The sequence below is a fragment of the Lissotriton helveticus genome, chromosome 9, assembly GCF_964261635.1.
Source record: "Lissotriton helveticus chromosome 9, aLisHel1.1, whole genome shotgun sequence".
NCBI classification, from domain to species: domain Eukaryota; kingdom Metazoa; phylum Chordata; class Amphibia; order Caudata; family Salamandridae; genus Lissotriton; species Lissotriton helveticus.
The window spans coordinates 1,137,977,986-1,138,000,575 of NC_136070.1; the positions used below are offsets into that span (position 1 = coordinate 1,137,977,986).

Sequence of the window (22,590 nt, forward strand, 5' to 3'; positions counted from 1 at the left end):
ATTTAGGTGACAAGCATATGCCCTTCGGCCTTACCTACTCACACCATATCTCAACCCAACCACCCCAAGGGAGAGGAGATACAATGTGGCACATAAGAGCACACGCAACGTGGTGGAGCGCACCTTTGGACTGTTCAAAAGCAGATTCCGTTGCCTACACAAAAGTGGAGATGCACGTCAGTACAGCCCCATCAAATGTTGCAAAATTAATGCTACACAATCTGGCCACAAAAAAGGGAACAGCAGTGGAACTAACTGACTCTGAGGACGAGGACGAGGACAACCCTCATCCAGAGCCGTACGCAGCTGGTGTTGCAGTTGAACATGATGGGAGACAGAGACGGGCAGAGATAACGTCAAACTATTTATGAGTGAGTAACGAGACAGCGCCAGTAACAGTTTTTTGTAATGGTGTTTAAAAAGCACACTACCAGTATTGTAAGCAGTGTCCATTTGGACATGGGTTACATCACCCATCTAATGTTTGGTAATTGGCAGTGGTTCCTACTTCCTGTGTCCACGCGCTGCATGTGCATGTTCTCTCCCAACACTGTCTGTAGTGTCAGACTGTTCCTGCGCAGCGCCGTGGCGTTCGCTGTGACTCCTGCTCTCGGTGGGAGAGGGCGTAATGCTACCATGGCTGGTAGCCTCCTCACTGTCCCCCCCTTCCATTGTGGCCGCCTTCGCATTCTGCAGGAGCTCTAATGCAGAGGTAATTGAAACCATGCCCCTGGCCACATCCCAGCTACAATGCGCCATCTCCTCCTGCATGTTACAGATTTAAGGGTTGACCCAACGGCACTGGGACCTGGGTAGTCAATGTTACATATAAGGGGGTCCCAGTTGAAACTAATCCTTACACACAAACAAAAGAAGGATTCCAGGGAAAACAATATACAATCCTTACAATTCTTTTATTGAGTGATGTTATAAATCACATCCTCAATTGCAAATCAATTGCACAAATGTTCATCAAAATGTTAAACTTATTCTTGATGCCCAGGAAAGGAGGGGCATAGGAAGGGAAAGGTGAAGGGGTTAAAGTAGTGAGGGTAGTGCGGATGTAGAAAAGTGTCAAGATCACAGGTGGTCATTTGTACATTTAGAAAATGATACCACAGGGGCGTATTCATATTGCCATTCTAGTATTTCCATACAATTTCAAATTCCTATCCCAATATAATAAACACAGCCAAAAATGATCTGTTGTCGGTGGGTAGGCAAACCAGGTGTTATGTCGACGTTTCGACCCCTAATGTGGTAGGCTGGTTCATGCCCTACTGCGGGGTCTTCATCAGGACAGGTGGGGGTGAGAATTCTGGGAAGGTGATGTCGGGCATCTATGATTAAAAACAGGGTAATCAAATGGGGATTAACACTTATACTGATTTAAATGAGCTAGTACAGTCTCAAAGCATTACCTATGTGGCCACAGCAAACTATGTGGCACCTTCTCTGACGAGTAGTGGGCCCGGAGGCTCCGGATGTAGAAGAGAGCGTCAACCTAAAGAAATTAGGCTATTATCAGTGCTGTGGACATTGATTAAATGAGTCCCACATCATTACAAACCTAATTTTACAAAAACATGCTTTAGTTGACAAGCATCAGAAAGATTACCCAGCCGGGTTAAAAACAAGAAAATAAAAATCACATATTGGAGGACCGCACAACCTAGCACATCTCGGTATAGCAAACTAATTGAGCCCAAGTTATGCCCGGTGAACAGTGTCTCTGTCACCATCATGAAAGACACTATAATCGTGTAAATTTAAGCACAGGGCATGGTCATCCTGCAATGTATTCATTGTCTCTGCCATCATCATGTAAAGCACTACGAACGTTGTGAGGAAAGGGCAAGGTCATCACGCTCTGTATACATTGTCTGTCAGCATCATATGAAGCACTACGAACATATTTATTTAAAGGAGATGACAAGTTCATCGTGCACTGAGTCATTAAACTGAACAAAAGCAATTACCCAAGGGGACACAATCCTGTGACATCATTATTTGTAGGCAGTACGTTGGAAAAAGAATCTCGAGTTCAAATTTGAAGGATTCTATGTGGGAGGCAAGAAAAGGAGGAGGGGGTTTGAGTCAAGATGTCCTTAAACATAGCTTAAATACAGTCCGTTATTAACTTGGAGTACCCGGGAGAAACTCACCGCAAGCGTGGCGTTTTTTTCTCGTGCCACATCCGAGCTCCAATCTACAAATAAATGGAGGAGCGGATGCATTACTAGACTGGTCATGCTTGTTACAACAGAGCACCGTTAAGGAAATGGTGAGACCTAGGTCACTTACCACGGATTGCAAGGCTGTCTCATCCCAAACGCAGTTAATCAAAAGTGATTTCGAACGGGACCTTCGGTATTTAAGGGTGTAGGGCCAGTATCCGCGCGTGTACTCGCAGCAGCTAAATGCCTGCTTCACTATTAACCAATGGTAATACACGACATAGTTCATGGAAGAAAGACTGCAGCGTGGTAGTACGGGCCGGTGAAAAGTAAGCTCCCATGATTCTACTGTTTATTTGCAAAGTTATTTCTACAAGTCGGGATTGCTAGACCAAGGGTTGATTTGCCTTTGAAAAATAAAAAATAAAAAACATATTGCCGCATTTAACGCAGAAAGATCACACATTGAATCTCGTTGTGTATAATGAACAGGGGTCATGTATACACATTCTATAGTACTTATAATGATATATTGATATACAAAATTCGGATTCGAATTGTCGTGCTGTCCGGCTGTGATTGTCCTGCTTATTTACAAAATAATTTCTTCAAAATCGGGTTTGGTGGACCAAGGGCTGACTACCCTTTGACAAATAAAGAATATATTGCTGCAGTGAACGCAGACTGATTACACATTACATCTTGATATATATAATAGACAGAGTTTCTGAATTAAGCAGAATACTCTCACCCAGTCAAGAGATCAGGGCTTGATCCATCACCGTTATTTAGCTCACTGCCCCATCCCAGCTCAGAACCTGGCTATATGCAAATTAGTCTGTCCCTGGCCCAGTGCATCATGGAAACAGGGCAGACCAAACTACCAAGCCAATTCTTCACCAGAAAGGAGACAAGCTTCCGGGGACCGGTTTCTGCCATTTCAGGCGTCGTCTGCCCTGATCTTTGGACTGGGTAAGAGTGGTCTGCTTAATTCAGACACTCTGTTCATCACCACCCCCTTTTCTGAATCGTTTTTGGCCACTATAGGTGTGGCAGGGTATACTCAGACATGAGTCCCTTGCTCACTGCTCCATCAGGATTCAAGCAAGCCGGGCCGACGAGGCTGAAATGCCAGAAACCGGTCCCCGGTAGCTTGTCTCCTTTCTGGTGAAGAATTGGCTTGGTAGTTTGGTCTGCCCTGTTCCCATGATGCACTGGGACAGGAACAGACTAATTTGCATATAGCCAGGTTCTGAACTGGGATGGTGCAGTGAGCTAAAAAACGGTGTTGGATCTAGCCCTGATCTCTTGACTGGGTGAGAGTATTCTGCTTAATTCAGAAACTCTGTCCATCACCACCCCTTGTTGTTAAATATTTCCACAGGTCCCAGCAGAAAAGGAGTCGAGAAAACAGGATCAGAATGCTAAGAAAGTTTTCTCCTCTGCCAGTATGGCTTTGAAATCCACAAACGCAACCTGTTTGATGGGGCGTTATATCCACGCTCTTATGGACACTGTGAAACAGTTGGTACCCAAGATACCTGAGAATGATAGAAAAGACTTCCAAGAGGTAATCTCTGATACTCAAGCTGCAGCAAGGCAGGTTATTCAGAGTGGATTGGATACAGCAGATTCTGTGGCGAGGGTCATGGGCTCTTCCATAGCGACAAGAAGAGCTGCGTGGCTGAAGTCTAGTGAATTTTCCACAGATGTCCAGGCGGCATTAATGGATCTTCCATTTGATGGGTCTGGATTGTTTGGAAAAAAAGCAGACACTGCTTTGGAACGCTTTAAAGACAGCAGAGCGATAGCAAAGTCGTTGGGTCTCCAATCCAGGGGCACTTTTGGAAGACGTTCAAGAGGATTTGGCAGATCTTCTTTTCGAACCTATAAGTCAACCCAGCAGCAGCCACAGCAGCAGCAAAACACATTATATAGATCTTATAGAGGCAAGCAAAGGGCCAGAGCTCGGGGCCATAACGCTTCATCCTCTTCCTCCTCTTCCCCATCCCAGCCCCCAACCACCGCAGCAAAGCAGCCCTAGATCCGCCATTCTGCATCATGTGGGCCCAGTGGGGGGCCCGGCTTACCCATTTTTTTACAAGCTTGGGAATAAATATTACCGCATCTCTGGGTTCTCAATCTTGTAGAGAATGGGTATGCTCTTCCCTTTCGGGAATTTCCCCCAAATTACCCTCCTTGCCAGGGTTATTGTTCGGAGGACCAACTGCTTCTCTTGCAGGAAGAAGTCCTGGTGCTGTTTCGAAAAGGTGCGATAGAGGTGGTTCCAGAGCAGGAAAGGGGTCAGGGATGCTACTCCCGGTATTTCCTGATCCCCAAGAAGGATGGCAGGCTTTGGCCAATTCTGGATCTCAGGATCTTGAACCTTTACCTGAAACAGGAAAAGTTCAAGATGCTCACTCTTGCACAGGTTCTTCAAGCGCTGTTGGAAGAAGACTGGATGGTGTCGATCGACTTGCAGGATGCATATTTTCATATTCCCACCTTGAAGTCGCACAGAAAGTATCTCCGTTTTACGGTTGGGTCGCAACACTACCAGTTTGCAGTCCTTCCGTTTGGTCTTACTACTGCGCCTCGAGTCTTCACCAAGGTAATGGCAGTTGTGGCAGCTCATCTCAGGAGGTCGGGGATTCCTGTATTCCCGTATCTGGACGACTGGCTGATCAAAGCGGAGTCGCCGGAGAAGGTGCTCCATCATCTGCAAGAGACAACTCAGTTGTTGCACAGGTTTGGGTTTTTCGATAAATGTACCCAAGTCTCACCTGGTGCCCTCACAGCGCAACCTGTTCATAGATGCGGTACTGGACACTACTGTGTGTCGTGCATACCCTCCTCCTAAAAGGGTTCGCGACATACAGGAAATGATTCCTTTGTTCTACAATGGAGCGGTCGTTCCAGTCCTGAAGGTTCTTCGCCTGCTCGGTCTGATGGCTTCTTGCATTCTGTTGGTCAATCATGCACGCTGGCACATGAGGGCACTCCAGTGGTGCCTCCGCAGACAGTGGTATCAGCACAACGGGGATCTCAGGGAGTCAGTGAGGATCTCCAGAGAAGCTGCAGCGGATCTGTCTTGGTGGAGTGTGGAAGGCAATCTGTCATAAGGAAAGCCTTTTCAACTTCCTCCATCGGTGGCCACAGTAATAACGGATGCATCCACTCTAGGGTGGGGTGCTCATCTGGGGGATCTGGAGGTCAAAGGTCTTTGGTCTCCAGAGGAAAGGTTGCTTCACATCAACCTTCTAGAGTTGCGGGCGATACGTCTGGCGCTCAAGGCCTTCCTCCCTTCCCTTCGCGGTCAGTCGGTTCAAGTCCTGACGGACAACACGACTGCGATGTGGTACATCAACAAGCAGGGAGGAGTGGGGTCGCAGTGTCTCTGCAGAGAGGCTCTGCGTCTCTGGTCCTGGGTTCAGGACCATCAGATTTGTCTGATGGCAAATCATCTGGCCGGAGTTCAGAACGTTCGTGCAGACAGTCTCAGTCGGCAGTTCTCTGCCGACCACGAGTGGAGGCTTCACCCGGAGGTTGTTCACGACATCTTTCAGATGTGGGGGACTCCTCGGGTGGACCTGTTCGCCACTCGCGAGAATGCTCACTGCCTGTCATTCTGCAGTCTCCAGTATCCGATGCAAGGAGCTTTGGGGGACGCGTTTCAGTTGAGTTGGAACTCGCAACTCCTTTACGCGTTTCCTCCCATACCTTTGATTCCTCGGGTTCTGAGGAAAATTCGCCAAGACCGGGCCCAAGTTATATTGATCGCCCCGGATTGGCCAAGAAGGGTGTGGTACTCAGACCTTCTCCACCTCTCCTCTCACCCGCCACTCCGTCTCCCTCACAGGGCAGACCTCCTCTTTCAGATGGAGGGGCCGGTTCTGCACCCCCACCTCCAGACCTTACACCTTCATGCCTGGAGATTGAACGGGGCAACCTGAATTCCTTTTCCCTCACGCCTGACGTTGTGGATGTCATCTTGTCAGGCAGGCGTGACTCCACTAAGTCCATTTATTCATATAGATGGTCGAAATTTGTCTCGTGGTGTGGGGAAAAATCTATTGACCCTTTGAGAGCCCATTTGTCTGATGTTCTTCAGTTTGCTCTTTCTCTGGCGCAACAGGGGCTTGCTGTTGCCACAGTGAAGGGCTATCTTTCAGCGCTGTCGGCATTTCTTTGTTTGCCTGACCAGCCGTCTCTTTTTAAATCTCCTGTGCTTTTAAGGTTTTTGAAGGGCCTCACAAATAAGTTCCCTCCTACTCCTTTTATTGTGCCTCAGTGGGACTTAAATCTTGTTTTGACCTTTTTGATGGGTGCTCCCTTTGAGCCTCTTCACAAATGTCCTATGAGGCTTTTGACTCTTAAGACAGTTTTCCTCGTTGCAATAACCTCGGCAAGGAGGGTAAGTGAGCTTCAAGCTCTTAGTTCCAAGCCCCCTTTCTTGACCATTCATGCTGATCGAATGGTTCTTAGGACCAGGGCTGCTTTTCTGCCTAAGGTGGTGACTCCTTTCCACCTTGGTCAATCCATTACCCTCCCTACTTTTTATCCTCCCCCACACCCTTCCAAGGAGGAGAGGTTGCACCGTCTGGACCCCAAGAGGGCGGTGTCTTTTTACTTGGACAGGACTAAAGACTGTCGGTTGGATGACCAGCTCTTCATTGGCTTTGCTGGCTGCAAGAAAGGAAGAGCGGTCCATAAAAGAACTTTATCAAGATGGATCGTCCTCTGTATAAAGATCTGCTACTCTTTGGCCGGTAAGGAACCTCCAGAGGGTATAAGGGCTCATTCTACAAGAGCTAAGTCGTCAACCTTTGCTTTGGCTAGAGGTGTTCCTGTAGAGGATATTTGTAGAGCGGCAACTTGGTCTTCCCTCCACACTTTCGGGAAGCATTACTGCTTGGATTCCGAGGTGAGGAGGGACGGTCACTTTGCACGCTCTGTCCTCCAGGATTTCCTGGTCTAGAAGAGTGGACACCCTCCTCCGGGAGTGGGGACTGCTGTGGGACTCTATTCACAAGGTGAGGAATCCACACCGCAGATATATCTATCAGAAGAAGTTACTTACCTTCGGTAACGCTTTTTCTGGTAAATACAATATCTGCCTGTGGATTCCTCACTGACCCACCCGCCTCCCCATTGTCCACTCTTCTATGCCAGTGTTTCTATTATGTATTTATTTTATTGTCAAATGTTTTATTGCATTTGCTTCACACTGTGTGTGTTACCTTGATATTTGTACTGTGTATACTGTGTATATGTCTACTGTCATTGGTCCGTCCGTGTGCCTCGAAGGCACGGAAAAAAGGGCGGAACTGATGTCATCATGCCGGCGTGGGCCAATTGTAGGCGTCGGTGACGTCAGCGGAGTCGCGAGCGATGCCGTGCCTCTTTGACGTCCGGGTCCACGTCGGCGCGAAGCTACAAAAAGAATTTCCGAATGTTGCTGACGCAGGGGGATATTCACAAGGTGAGGAATCCACAGGCAGATATTGTATCTACCAGAAAAAGCATTACCGAAGGTAAGTAACTTGTTCATTTGCACTCTACTCATGAGCGACCGAAAAAAGCCTAAAAAAGAGCTCCCATGGGTCTTATAGGCTCAGTCCTTCTAAATCTCCTCAAAAAGAGCTTAAGGAGAAAATGGAATAAGATACTGCCTGAAAAAGACCAGAGAAATCCGGTCTGAGCTGCCTACACCTCCTCCTCAAGTGCAGCATACTTTAAAAAAAACTTTTTCTGTACCCTGACAAAGAGTTGAGGAGAGACTCACAGTCGACGGCCCCATCGACATCGTCGCCACCATCGAAGAAGAAATCCACAGCGTCGTCAATGGTCACTGCAGCTATATCTGCACTGTCTCAGACATCCTCATCCCCTAGCAATTTGACTAAACAGTTGACGTTTAAGGTGATGTCTCCATCGAATATGCTACTTTCACCCACGTTGTCGCCGTCTACAACAACAACTTCAACGCCGTCCCGTCCATTCACGGACACTATGGTTTTGCCATCGACGGTCACAACAACAACACAGTCTAAGATGGAAACGCAAGAGAAAAAGCAAAAACATGAGAAAATAAGGCACCTGTTAAAACATTAAGTTTATTGACCCTAGAGAAATTGTTAAGCTAGTTAATGTAATTAGGACCAACGATGGTAGAATTTGAAACCTCAAAAGAGTTGTTTCATTTATGAGAGTTAATGATATTAAATTCAATATACTGAGATACTTGGCACTTGGTAAGAATATGAATTCTACTAGTGAAAGTGGGAAATGTTATAGGTTATAGTTTAGTAACAAAAGAGTTGGGAAAAAGTCTTTCTATTTATTGATTATGAAACTTTCCTTTCATTGTTTCAATGCCTTAATTCATCTGTGATATTTATGTTGCATCGAAACAAGTGTATATTTAATTTTTTTGCTAGACGGAAGATATGTGGAATTTTTATGCTGATCTCCATGCACTCACATCTGTTGTAGCCCTGTATTATCATTCTTGGAATGCTGTGATGCTCCTCGATGAGGATTCAAAGAATGACTATTGGAGGGAGTTGAAAGAGTTGGTGGATGAGGGTCAATAATTGGCAGTTACCACTAAAGCTGACCCGTGTGATCCTTCTGCTGTGGTTTCATCATCTTCACAAATATATAGAAAAAATAATCAGTCTGTGGACGACATGACAGTCAACATTTAATGGGCAAAACTTGGAGCCATATCATTATATGCATGTTACTATTCTATTAACTATTTGCATTAGGAAATGTTGATGAACAGCACCCCATAAAGTTTGTGTGAGACAGAATAGCAATGATAAAAGTACATGTAAACCAGTGTAATAACATACCTGATAGAGACTTCTAGCTGCAGATTCCTTACCTTTGAATTTCCCGGTCATCAGGCTGGATCCGTAAACTTTTGCTCGAGCTATTCCCCTTGCACGGGCCCTCTGGTGGCTCAATTCGGCTCTGCGTAACTTCGTTGGCATCATTAGCGTCAGTTATGATATTGCTGTCACCTATATAGGCACCACCCATGTCATTTCTTTTCTTTCATTCCAGACAGGCGCCGATCTGGGAAGAGCTGCCCCTCTGTTCCTTTTTGACAGGCCTTTTTTGACTTCGAAATTTTTTCAAAACATTGTGTGCGAGGATGTCTTTGAGGAAGGCAGGATTTAAACCATGAGGTGCCTGTCACCGCATGATGTTGGTTACCGAACCCCACCATGTCTGTCTTTGGTGTCTCGAGGGCGACCAGGATTTGAAGTTGTGCTTGGGCTGTTGGGCTATGGCTCTGAAGGCCTTGCGGGAGCAGGATATGAAGCTCCTTGCGGCCCGGCAGTCGACACCATCTAGCGAGACTCCAAGGAGGACCTGGACCCTATCAAAGAGGAGGTCGCGGGTTCGCTCCTGGAGCCCCAAGTCTTCTTCATCCCACTCGAGGTCATCGGGACACTCTGAGAAGAGGCACAAGAAGAAGTCCAAGCAGAATTCTTATTTGCCTCGACTGTCGTTCGTCGGTGAACGAGGTTAGGAGCACCAACGCTCTAGGCATGGTTTTGCGGAGCCAGGGTTGAGTTCATGCCTTTTTATGTGGCCATGCACCGCATATTTGAGCGGGCCGATCCCTCTGGTGAGACCTTGGGGTTGGAAGGGGCCCAATCAGATTTGATGCCATTGGCTCTGGACACCGGTTGTGCCATCCAGACCTTCCCGGGTGTCAGACCCGAAGCTGGTGCCAGCCACATCCTGAGTTGAGACGGCGTACCTGGACGCTGATTCCGATGTTGACAGAACCCAGGGGATCTATGTTGTCGCCTGAACATTTTGATGATGTTTTAGGCTTGGAAGAGGAATGGGAGAGATCTATGGACCCTTAAGAACACCCGGATATCACTGCAGATCAGATAGACTGGTATGTGGAATTTGGGGAGGCCAGTGGACTGGACACTTCCCCAGATGCAGGCATGCTCTCTCCGTTATCTGTGACTATGGAGGAGGGGCATCTTATGCCATGGTGGTTAAGAGGGCAGCTGGGTCCTCGGACTAGAGTTGCCCTCTTTGCAGGTCAGTTCTAATCTTCTGACCGAAGTATATCAACCTGGGGCTTCCACCTCTGAACATCTTTTGCCCTTCAATGAGGCACTTACTGATGTCTTCCTAGGCACGTGGTCTAAGCCTTGTACAGGAGCTCCTGTGAATAGAACAATTGGACACTGCCATCGCATGGCTTTGGGCGACCCAAAGTTCCTCAGCCAACACCCCACCCTTGAAAGCTTGGTGGTGCAGGCTTCTACCTCCCAAGGGGCGTTCCCTTCCCCCCCTCCAGATAGGGAAACAAGAGGCTGGATTCACTTGGAAAGGAGATGTTTTTTTTCCTCTAACCTGGCATTGCGGTCGGTGAATGAATATATGACGTTACAACACAAACAATTACAGCGCATGCTTTTACAACACGGTTTTTAAATCGCAACTACCATTACATTGCATGATTTTACAACGCATTTTCAAAAACTACCATTGCAATGCATTCCATTACACCGCATACCTTTACAACGCATACCATTACAACGCATAATACTTTTAGGGCAACAGTAGGGAAAGTGTTGGATAGTGTAAGGGTAAAATTCCTTTTCCCACTCCGGTGTGCAAGTGTTGAATAGTGTAGGGGTAAAAACTACTATTCCCACTCCAGTGAGTGCAACTGTAGGGAAAGTGTTGGATAGTGTAGGGGTAAAAATTACTATTCCCATCTACTCCAAAACTCATACACACCCGAAAACTAAAAAATCTCCATTACTTACCTTATAATGCGTTGTAATGGCATACGTTGTATTGGTATGCGTTGTAATGGCATGCGTTGTAATGGCATGTGTTGTAATGGCATGTGTTGTAATGGTATGTGTTGTAATGGTATGCGATGTAAAGGCAGGTGCGTTGTAACAGCTGTGTTGTGAAAGCAGTGCGATGTAATGACTGTGTTGTAATAGATGTTGCCCTGCGAATACCACATGCTTATTGAGCTGTTTCTCCTGCTCCCTTTGGGAGATGGTTGCGCAAGTTGCGCCACAAGTCCCTGAGGAGGCCTGGGCAGTGCTCTCTCAGGCAGTTAAGGACAAGAGAGGTGCAGCAAAATTCTCCATGAGGTGTGGCCTTGACACGACTGATTCACTGGGCAGAGCAATTTCTTTGCCAGTGGCCTCGAGGAGCCACGCCTGGCTTAGGACAACTGGCTTCTGGCGATGTCCAGGCAAATTTGATGGACATGCCCGTTTGATGGATCCCGTCTTTTTGGGGAGAAGGCAGACTTGGCCCTAGTGCGGTTCAAGGACTCTTGTGCTACGGCCAGATCTTTAGGCCTCTCTTCTACACTTCGTGGCTAGTCTAGCTTTCGCCCCTTTTGTGGCGACGGAAGGGGTTTCCAGCCACGTCAGCCCGATCCCAGCCACCGCCCTGCACAGTCCTCCCAAGTCTTGCAGGGACGTGGACACAGTTCATTCCAAACAAGTCATGGAAGCAAGAAGTCTTCGGCTACCCTGCTGTTGGCAGCCGCAGCCTCCAAGCACTCCTATTCTGACTCTGCAAGACCACACCACTCCAGCCGTTGAGAGAATCCATCATCATTTCCCCCTCTGGAGGTCCATAACATCGGAAAAGTGTGTCTTGCAAATCATTCAGGAGGGCCATTGTCTGCCTTTTCTTTCTTTTCCTCCTCCTATTTTACCAAATCAGAACGACTGGCAGAGGATTATTTAAAATTGCTCCAAGAGGAAGTTACAGCTCTCCTGGCCAAGGAATCTATAGAGAGGGTCCCGGATTCAGAAGTTGGCAGTGGCTGTTATTCCAGCTATTTTCTGATCCCGAAAAAAAGAACAAAGGGTTGCAGCCCATTTTAGATCTTTGGACCGTCAATCTCTTCCTCAAGAAGGAGAAGTTCAAAATGCTTACTTTAGCTCAGGTCTTGTCTGGCCTAGACCAAGAAGACTAAATGGTAGTGTTGGACCTGCAGGATGCGTATTTTCACATCCCCATCCTGCTGTCCCTCAGGCGTTACCTGCGGTTCAAGGTAGGCTGCAAGCACTTTTAGAATACCGTGCTCCCCTTCGGCCTTACAAGTGCCCCTCATGTGTTCACCAAGGTGATGGCGGTGGTCGCAGCTAATCTGTGCAGGTTAGGGGTGTCATTCTTCCCCTACCTCAATGACTGGCTGTTGAAGGCGTCCTCGCCCCAGGCTGTCGTCTCCCACCTTTGGACAACGGCAGACCTCCTGCATTTACTGAGGTTCTTTATAAACATGCCGAAGTCACAACTGACTCCTTCTCAGACGCTCCCTTTCGTCTGGGCACAGTGTAGTTTCCTCCCGAGCAGCAAGTACCGGATATTCAGGTTATGATTCCAATATTTCAGCCACTATCCTGGATTTTGGTGAGACTGACTCTGAGACTGTTGGGCCTCATGGCCTCCTACATCCTTTTGGTAAAGCATGGCAGGTAGTGTGTGCAGGCTCTGGAGTGGGACCTGAAGATTCAGGGAAATCTCACCAAAGTGGTCCAGATCTTGGAAGGACCGGTGAGAGATCTGCAGTGGTGGTTGAAGAGCCGCAATTGGGTCAACTACAAACCCCTTCTCCCGTACCCAACTAGATCTCACATTTATGACAGATGTGTCACTTCTGGGATGGGGTGGTCATCTGGGAGAAATAGAGATCAGGGGACACTGGTCTCCTGCAGAGTTGGGCCTCCACATGAATTTGTTGGAGCTTCGAGCGATCTGATTGGCATGGAAGGCATTTCTTCCCTCTGTCAAGGAGAAGTTGGTGCAGGTGTTCACACACAACACCACCGCCATGTGGTACTGCAACAAGCAGGGCGGTGGGGTTGTGGACTCTTTTTTTGAGAGGCCCTGCATCTCTACACATGACTGGAACAACAGGGCATAACCCTGGTAGTTCAACACTTGGCATGTTTTCTGAATGCCAGGACGACATAACTGCCACTAACGACGCCGGCAACGTCACACGGAGCCAAATGGAACCACCTGACGGCACGCGCAAGTGGTATTGCTTGAGCAAAAGTTTCCGGATCCAGCCTAACGTCTGGGAAATTCAAAGGTAAGGAATATGCAGCTAGATAGAATCTCTACCAAATACTGAGTTACTGAAGTTAAGGAACTTCTTCTTTATTAAGCAAGAGATCTACCACTTATGCACCAAGTCAAAGAGATTTGTCATTCTGGCACTCATTTATGTGTCCTTATAACAATTCATCCCATTGTATTGCATTTGAGTATCCTCTTCTCCTCTTGCCGAAAAGCCTGGTTCTCTGCTTCAGCCCAGAGGGACCATGTTCTCTTCCATTTACTCAGTGGAGGAGGTTTAGATGTCTTCCATATCATAGTGATCTATCAGAAAGAGAAACTTCTGATAGATACATCTGCCTTGTGGATTCCTCACCTTGTGAATATCCCCCTTGCGTCAGCAACATTCGGAATCTTTCTTCGTAGCACGCCAGCGTGAGCGACGTCATAGGAGCACAGCCTTGCGCGCGACTCCGTCTGACGTCACCGACTCCTTATTAGACCCACGTCGGGGTGATGACGTCAGTTCCCTTTTTTCCGCGTCGTCGACGCTAACGGTTTCTGGGATCTTCTGCGACACATAGTAACTTCTTACTATTTTGTGTTACTGTTTCTATATTAAGTGTTTCTTCTTCATCGAGGATGTCGTCGAGGAAGACAGGTTTCAAACAGTGCGGATCTTGTGCTCGTATGATGTCTATTACCGATCCACATAACGATTGTTTATGGTGTCTTGGGTCAGACCACGATGTTAAAAACTGTAGATACTGCTTCAAAATGAATCCTAAGGCCTTACGAGAACGTGAAGCTAAAGTTCTTCTTGCGAATGTAAAGGGAAGAGAGACTGGGAGATCTTTGAGGTCGATGCCCAGACGCTCGATGTTGAGACAGAAGTCGCGTTCGAAGTCGAGGTCGAGGTCGGCTTCGAGGTCGAGGTCCAGAGCGAGGTCGAGATCCAGAGAGAGGTCGAGGTCCGGATCCAAGTCGGCTTCGGGTCATGCTTCGGGTTCTTTGAAGAAGAAGCACAAGAGGAGAAAACAGCTCGAGACATCACTCTGAAAAAGAGTCTTCGGATTCGAAGAAGAAGTCTCGAAAACACCATAAAGACTTCGTATCTCCTTCTCCTTCACCATCTCTTGGAGGTTCCCCGATTCCGGAACAAGAACCGGATCCGGAGTCACACCATTCTTCGGAGTATGAAGAAGAAGAGGAAGTTCCTCGAGCTCCGACTCCGGTAGAAGTCCCTGTAAATCAAGAGGGCAAGGTTGAACCGATGCCGGAGCAACCTCCTTCAGAACAACCTGTAGGTTCGTACCCTCCTTTTCCTGGTCCTGGACAGGACCCATCGCATTTCCTTAATGCAATGTTTGGAGTTTATACGAGAGCAATGTACCCCACTGGTGCACCGGCTGGTCACATGGGTCCATTGTCTTACAACTTGGGCATTCCTCAGGCTTACGCCCCGGCTCCTTTTATGCCGTTTATGCCGGCGCCTTATACACCTTGGCTCGGTACGGCTCCACCGAGGTCATCGACTCTGCATACGGCTTCGCCGGCTCCGGATCGACCTCGTGATTTAGATCGAGGTGCCACGCCGGTTCGTGAGTCTCGTCCTCCAGCTGCCCCGGCTCCTCGTTCGACGCCGGATCCGGCTCCGTCGAAGTAGTTACCGGATCCGTCGGCTTCGGTTCGTATGGAGTGGTCGAGACACAGAGCTCAGCCCCTCTTGGAGGAAAAGAGGTATGAAGATTCTGATGTAGAGGAAGGTGAACTCCTGGATCAAGGGGACTGTTTTGAAGACCTGCATAGTGCTAGTGGTCTGGAACTCTCTCCTGAGTGGGGTTTACCATCAGTTTCTGATGCACCATCTAAAGACGTGGCACCCTACCATGTTGTTATTAGGAAGGCTGCTGATCTATTCAATCTGACCTTACCTACTGTTGAGTACAAACCTAACATCCTCACAGAGGTTTTACACCCTCCTTCATCTATTACAGAGCCTACACTTCCATTCACTGAAGCTTTAACTGAACCAATAATGGAGGTCTGGAAGAGACCGTTGACTGCTCCTGCGGTTTCCAGGTCTGTGGCAAGACGTTACAGGGGGGCACCTGGTACAGGCCGCTTGTTCCAACAGGTCTGCAGGTTCATTTCCTCAAGTACCAGCAGACAAGGACTCTAAAAAATTGGATCAATCTGCAAAAAAGATTTTCTCCTCAGGTAGCATGGCTCTAAAATCTACTAACGCTACTTGCCTGCTAGGGAGATATGTTCATGCATTAATGGACTCTGTGAAACAAATGTCATCTAAGCTTCCAGAGGATGATAGAAAGAACTTCAATGAAGTGGTCTCCGATACTCAGGCTGCAGCCCGCTTGGTAATTCAGAGTGGCATGGACACGGCGGACTCTGTTGCCAGGATTATGGGCTCTACTGTTGCCACCAGAAGGGCCCCATGGCTGAAATCGTCCGATTTGTCAGCAGATGTACAATCCACTTTAATGGACTTGCCATTTGACGGGACAGGCCTCTTTGGGAAGAAAGCGGATGTGCCTTTAGAGAGGTTCAAAGATAGCCGGGCTACGGCTAGGTCTTTGGGTCTAGAGGTTCTGCCACTAGGAAGTTTAGGGGATTTGGTAGATACACTTTTCGTTCCTATAAGCAAGGCCAGCAGCAGCAACAACAGTAGCAGCAGAACCCTTTGTATAAATCATACAGAGGTAAACAGAGGAGCCGTGCTCGTGGACGCCAAGTCTCCTCCTCCTCTACTTCCTCCAATAATACCCACCCCCCACCTGCAACAGCAAAGCAGCCCTAGATCCACCATTCTGGAACCTGCGGGTCCGGTAGGGGGTCGGCCTACTCATTTTCTACGGGATTGGGAATCGGTTACATCAGATCTTTGGGTTCTCAATCTCGTAGAAAATGGGTATGCACTTCCTTTCCAGGAGTTCCCTCCCAATTACCCTCCTTGCCAAGGTTATTGTTCGGAGGACCACCTACTTCTCTTACAGGAAGAAGTCCTGGCACTGTTTCTAAAAGGTGCGATAGAGGTGGTTCCAGAGCAGGAAAGGGGTCAGGGGTGCTACTCCCGGTATTTCCTGATCCCCAAGAAGGATGGCAGGCTTCGGCCAATCCTGGACCTCAGGATTTTGAACCTCTATCTCAAACAGGAGAAGTTCAAAATGCTCACACTTGCACAGGTTCTTCAAGCGCTGTTGGAAGAAGACTGGATGGTGTCGATCGACTTGCAGGATGCGTATTTTCACATCCCCATTATGAAGGAGCACAGAAAGTATCTCCGTTTTACTGTGGGATCGCAGCACTACCAGTTAGCGGTCCTTCCTTTTGGACTTACTACTGCGCCTCGAGTTTTCACCAAGGTGATGGCAGTGGTGGCTGCGCATCTCAGAAGATCAGGGATTCCTTTGTTCCCCTATCTAGACGACTGGCTGATTAAAGCAGAGTCGCCGGAGAATGTGCTCCATCATCTGCAAGAGACAACTCAGTTGTTGCACAGGTTGGGTTTTTCGATAAACGTACCCAAGTCTCACCTGGTGCCCTCCCAGCGCAACCTGTTCATAGGTGCGGTACTGGACACTACTGTATGTCTTGCATTCCCTCCACCTCAAAGGATTCGCGACATACAGGAAATGATTCCTTTATTCTACAATGGAGCGGTTGTTCCAGTCCTGAAGGTCCTTCGTCTGCTCAGTCTGATGGCTTCTTGCATTCTGTTGGTCAACCATGCACGCTAGCACATGAGGGCTCTCCAGTGGTGCCTCCGTAGGCAGTGGTTTCAACACAACGGAGATCTCGGGGAGTCAGTGAGGATCTCCAGAGAAACTGCAGCGGATCTGTCTTGGTGGAGTGTGGAAGGCAATCTGTCTCAGGGAAAGCCTTTCCATCTTCCACCATCTGTTGCCACAGTGATAACGGATGCATCCACTCTCGGGTGGGGTGCTCATCTGGGGGATCTGGAGATCAAAGGTCTGTGGTCTCCAGAAGAAAGGTTGCTTCACATCAACCTTGCGGGCGATACGTCTGGCACTCAAGGCCTTCCTCCCTTCCCTTCGCGGTCAGTCGGTTCAGGTCCAGATGGACAACACGACCGCAATGTGGTACATCAACAAGCAGGGAGGAGTTGGGTCGCAGTGTCTCTGCAGAGAGGCTCTGCGTCTCTGGTCCTGGGTTCAGGATCATCAGATTTGTCTGAAGGCAAATCATCTGGCCGGAGTTCTGAACGTTCGTGCAGACGTTCTCAGTCGGCAGTTCTCTGCCGACCACGAGTGGAGGCTTCACCCGGTGGTGGTTCACGACATCTTTCAGATGTGGGGGACTCCTCAGGTGGACCTGTTCGCCACTCACGAGAATGCTCACTGCCTGTCATTCTGCAGTCTCCAGTATCCGATGCAAGGAGCTTTGGGGGACGCGTTTCAGTTGAGTTGGGGAAATCAACTCCTTTACGCGTTTCCCCCCATACCCTTGATTCCTCAGGTTCTGAGGAAGATTTGCCAGGACCGGGCCCAAGTTATATTGGTCGCCAAGAAGGGTGTGGTACACAGACCTTCTCCACCTCTCCTCTCACCCGCCGCTCCGTCTCCCTTTCAGGACAGACCTCCTCTCTCAGATGGAGGGGCAGGTTCTACACCCCCACCTCCAGACATTACACCTTCATGCCTGGAGATTGAACGGGGCAACTTGAATTCTTTTTCTCTCCCTCACGATGTGGTGGATGTCATTCTTTCTGCCAGGCGTGACTCCAGTAAGTCCATTTATTCGTATAGGTGGTCTAAATTTGTCTCTTGGTGTAGGGAGAGGGATGTTGACCCTTTGAAGGCTCATTTGTCTGACATTTTGCAGTTTGCTCTTTCTCTGGCGCAGCGAGGATTTGCTGTTGCCACGGTCAAGGGGTATCTTTCAGCCTTATCGGCATTTCTCTGTTTGCCGGATCAGCCTTCTCTTTTTAAGTCTCCTGTGGTTTTAAGATTTTTGAAGGGTCTCACTAATAGGTTCCCTCCTACTCCTTTTGTTGTTCCTCATTGGGATTTGAATCTTGTGTTGACCTATTTGATGGGTTCTCCCTTCAAACCCTTGCACAAGTGTCCTATGAGGCTTCTTTCTTTAAAAACGGTCTTCTTGGTTGCAATTACCTCGGCAAGGAGGGTAAGTGAGCTTCAGGCTCCTAGTTCCAAGCCCTCATTCTTGACCATTCATGCTGAAAGGATGGTTCTCAGGACCAGGGCTGCTTTTCTGCCTAAGGTGGTAACTCCCTTCCATCTAGGACTATCCATTACCCTCCCTACCTTTTATCCTCCCCCTCACCCTTACAAGGAGGAGGAGAGACTTCATCGCTTGGACCCAAAGAGAGCAGTCAGTTTCTATCTCGATAGGACTAAAGACTATCGCGTTGATGATCAGCTCTTCGTGGGTTTTGCTGGCTGCAAGAAGGGCAGAGCGGTGCACAAGCGCACACTTTCCAGGTGGATAATCCTGTGCATCAAGATTTGCTACTCCCTGGTGGGTAAGGACCCTCCTGAGGGTATTAGAGCACATTCAACTAGAGGAAAGTCTGCAACATCTGCTTTGTCTAGAGGTGTTCCTGTTGAGGAAATTTGCAGGGCCGCGACTTGGGCCTCCCTCCACACTTTCACGAAGCACTACTGCTTGGATACCGAGGTGAGGAGGGACGGCCACTTCGCGCGTTCTGTCCTCCAGGATTTCCTGGTCTAGAAGAGTGGACACACTCCTCCGGGAGTGGGGACTGCTGTGGGACTCTATTCACAAGGTGAGGAATCCACAAGGCAGATGTATCTATCAGAAGAACAAGTTACTTACCTTCGGTAACGCTTTTTCTGGTAGATACAGTATCTGCCTGTGGATTCCTCACATGCCCACCCGGCTCCCCGTTGTCCGCTCTGCTATACCTGGTTTTTATGTATTTATATTTTCTGATTTTTGATACTTTTGCTACGCACTTTGTGTGCAGTTTTGATTTGTATGTACTGTATACACTGTATATATGTATATTTACTGTCATTGGTCCGTCCGGGTGCCTCGAAGGCACGGAAAAAGGGGCAGAAATGACGTCATCACACCGACGTGGGTCTAATAAGGAGTCGGTGACGTCAGACGGAGTCGCGCACGATGCCGTGCTCCTATGACGTCGCTCACGCCGGCGTGCTACGAAGAAAGATTCCGAATGTTGCTGACGCAAGGGGGATATTCACAAGGTGAGGAATCCACAGGCAGATACTGTATCTACCAGAAAAAGCATTACCGAAGGTAAGTAACTTGTTCGTTAGTGATAGATTCCTTACCTTAGAATATCCCCAGGCGTCAGACTGGATCCGGAAGGTTTTTCATCAGTAGTACCCCTGAGCGTCGGTAGGCTCCGCGTCCGTCGCTGGCGTCGTAAGCGCCCAGATGACGTCACGGAGACTACTTAGGCACCACCCATGCGCGCTGATGTTAGTTCTTTCTTTTTCCGTGCCAGCAAGCGCATATCCGGTTAGAGCTCATACCCTAGTCACTGTTTGACTAACTTTTTAAAGACTTTTTGTTTCTCCCCTTTTGAGGGCAAAGTGTAGGAATCTAGTTACCACTCTACCTTTTCGCACATGAGAGAATGCAGCCCTAAAACAGCTAGCCACACGGCAAGGATGTGTCCTACCAGTTATATGTGGTAAATCTCTTCTTACTCCCTCCCAGAAGGCTACTACATCTGGACAATCCCACAACCATATTCTTCAGGTCCACTACAGGGATTCAACAATGAGAGCATTCTGAGCTGGCCCCAGAGCAAATATTACTAATCTTGTAGGGTGTTAAAAAGCCTTTTGCAGGATATTAAATTGTAGGACCTTAACTTGAGCATCGTGTGAGACATTATGGGGATAGCATAGTATTTTAGGTTTAAAGTATTTTATTCAGCACGACACATAAAGACAGACAGATGATACACCAATATGTATTTGTAAACTCATAGGCTACTTCCTGTTTCCACTTCTTCTCACTGAGAGCAGTGACAGACCAGTATGTTGTAATATTGACCTGTACAGCAAAGTAACTAGTTGCTTACCCACCCCCACTGCTTGAACAGATTGCACAACAAAGTACACTGTGAGTTCATTGTGTGTAACATTCCAAAACGTTGTAAAGGCTCCCTGTAGTCTCCCATGCAAAAGGATTTGTCAACTCTGGAGGCCAGTCTTTTCATGTTAATCTTGACAAGCGATTCACATAGCTACCTGAATACGCCCCCCACTGTCGTGACTGGCACCTCTTCCAAATTTACCAGTTTAGCCGAACCTACAGCTCCTGCCTATGTAGGTAGGTCTTTTATTGGAATCATTTGTGCATGCAGTCTCACTGAAGATCACATTTCACTAAGCAGCCAACAGCAACTTGAACTAGTAGAGTGAGCCCCTTAGGTGTAGTGTTGCAGGGGAAGAGTACTGTCTCCATTGCCGCAGCGCTTAGCTGCATAAATGTTTATTCAGATTCAGCGAGGTTGTGTCCTGCCAACCATTTAGAAGCCGATTGGAGCTGGTCTGCTATGTGATAATACCTTTCAGAATTTAGAGCCACTAGCCCCCTTCTTTTAGGGAGTAGCTTGAGTTTTTTAAATGCTATTCTTCTCCCAGTGGCCCACACAAGGTTGCCCAACATTCTGCCCAAATCACAAAATAAATATTTAGGGCTCATCACTGGGAGAGTGACAACAGTTGTGGCAGTACCTCTATTTCTGATATTGTGATCCAATCAACATTTTCTCTGCATTCTCAAAAATCGTATATCCACCAGAATACCATCTATATTATCTGGATTACTGTGGTAAATGTATCTGCCCAGAAAACGGAAGGTGTGCTGCTCCCAGGAGAACCGTCCACCTTCCAGCTCCACTTCCTTCTGTGAAAGAGTGGAACTTAATGGGAATATGCACGATTTACCCCAACTAACCCCCAAGCTTGAGATGCCCCGAAACACTGACAATAACATAGGTATTGATGACTAGTCGTCATTTATGTCTCTCACATACAGGGGGTTTGTCATCAACATATAGAGTAATGTAACGCATAATTTCTCCCGTTTGAGTCTTCATTACTCCTCCAATTTACGCATCATAACTGCCAGGCTGTTAGTGGTCAATACTAAAAGCAAGAGGGACAGAGTGCATTGCTGGCGTGAGGACAGAGAACACCCCTGGTGTGTGGCCCCATTAATTAGGTACTTATTTGAAGCACTCACTTGTTACCTAATAAAGAGTTAGCTTTCACATCAGTGTTGATCGGTAAGCCCCACAACTAGTTGTTACAAATACCTCACTTGTGGCCAAGCATCTTTTTAGCTCTTTTATTAATGGTTCTAGATGCATTATTGTAGTCCTTGTTCGAAAAGATGCTCTTCAGTCTGACTTCTTTCAAATTATATTGAAGGAGGTGGTTTTGTTCGATCGCTCGTTCACAGAATATTCTAAGCAAGATACTTACAGAGGACTTTGATAAGCCACCTTTCTGCCCTTGATTATCGGTAGAACGAAGTTGCTAAATAGAAATGTTCATGCACTTGTTTGACACTTTTTGTTCTGTGTATATCACTGACAGTCCAATATGTATGTTTGTTTATTAGAACATTCAAACAGTCCAGTCGTGGCTCTCAGAAAGCAGCTCACCTGTGACTCTTGAAGCCACACTTTCCAGAGACGTTATGACCTGGGCTACTGAATGTCTTGAGCGCGCCATCGATACAAATTTCCAAGCACCGAGGAAACATTTTGAATCATACGGTGAGAATCAAAAATATATTCAGTACTTGACTCCACTTTTGAAAATGCAACTTCCTAATATTTCTCTATATTGTGCTTTTCAATTGCATTTTCTCTTACAGTTGAAAGATTTAGTTGGTTGGTTGATGGCACAGCAGATACAAAGGTTCAGACCTTTCTAGGAGAAGAACACACCTTCGACGAATGTACTGAAGTAAGTTGTAACACTGCTTTTGAATGTGTAAAATAATACATTTCTGTGGAATATTTAGAATCATTTGTACTACAAAAAAGATGGTACCTTTAACTACCAAGACATTGAATTCGTGATTGTGACTCATAATTTCAGCAGACAAGACCAGAAAAGGTTAGTTTGTTTTCTGCTCTAAAATCGTTTTCATCTTCTGAGGAGGAAAGTTTTACTGCCCAAGTGAAAATGAAAGCTGTGCAAAGTTCTTTACTAACAGCTTTGAGAAACATATGCTGTCTTAGCCACTGGGTGGCGAGTTGTTCAAACGTGCAGAATACAAAAGAACATATGGAGTAGGAGTAATTGAG

The 22,590-nt window shown here is 47.4% G+C and overlaps 1 protein-coding gene across 1 annotated transcript in view; it reads left to right on the forward strand.

Annotated features, from left to right (window-relative positions):
* DNAH12 (dynein axonemal heavy chain 12) overlaps nt 1-22,590 on the forward strand; it is a 1,534,490-nt gene that overhangs the window by 166,903 nt on the left and 1,344,997 nt on the right. The window contains exons 10-11 of the mRNA XM_078661571.1: nt 21,897-22,053; nt 22,155-22,246. Of these exons, the coding sequence (XP_078517697.1) occupies nt 21,897-22,053; nt 22,155-22,246 (249 nt within the window). The remainder of the gene's footprint in view (nt 1-21,896; nt 22,054-22,154; nt 22,247-22,590) is intronic.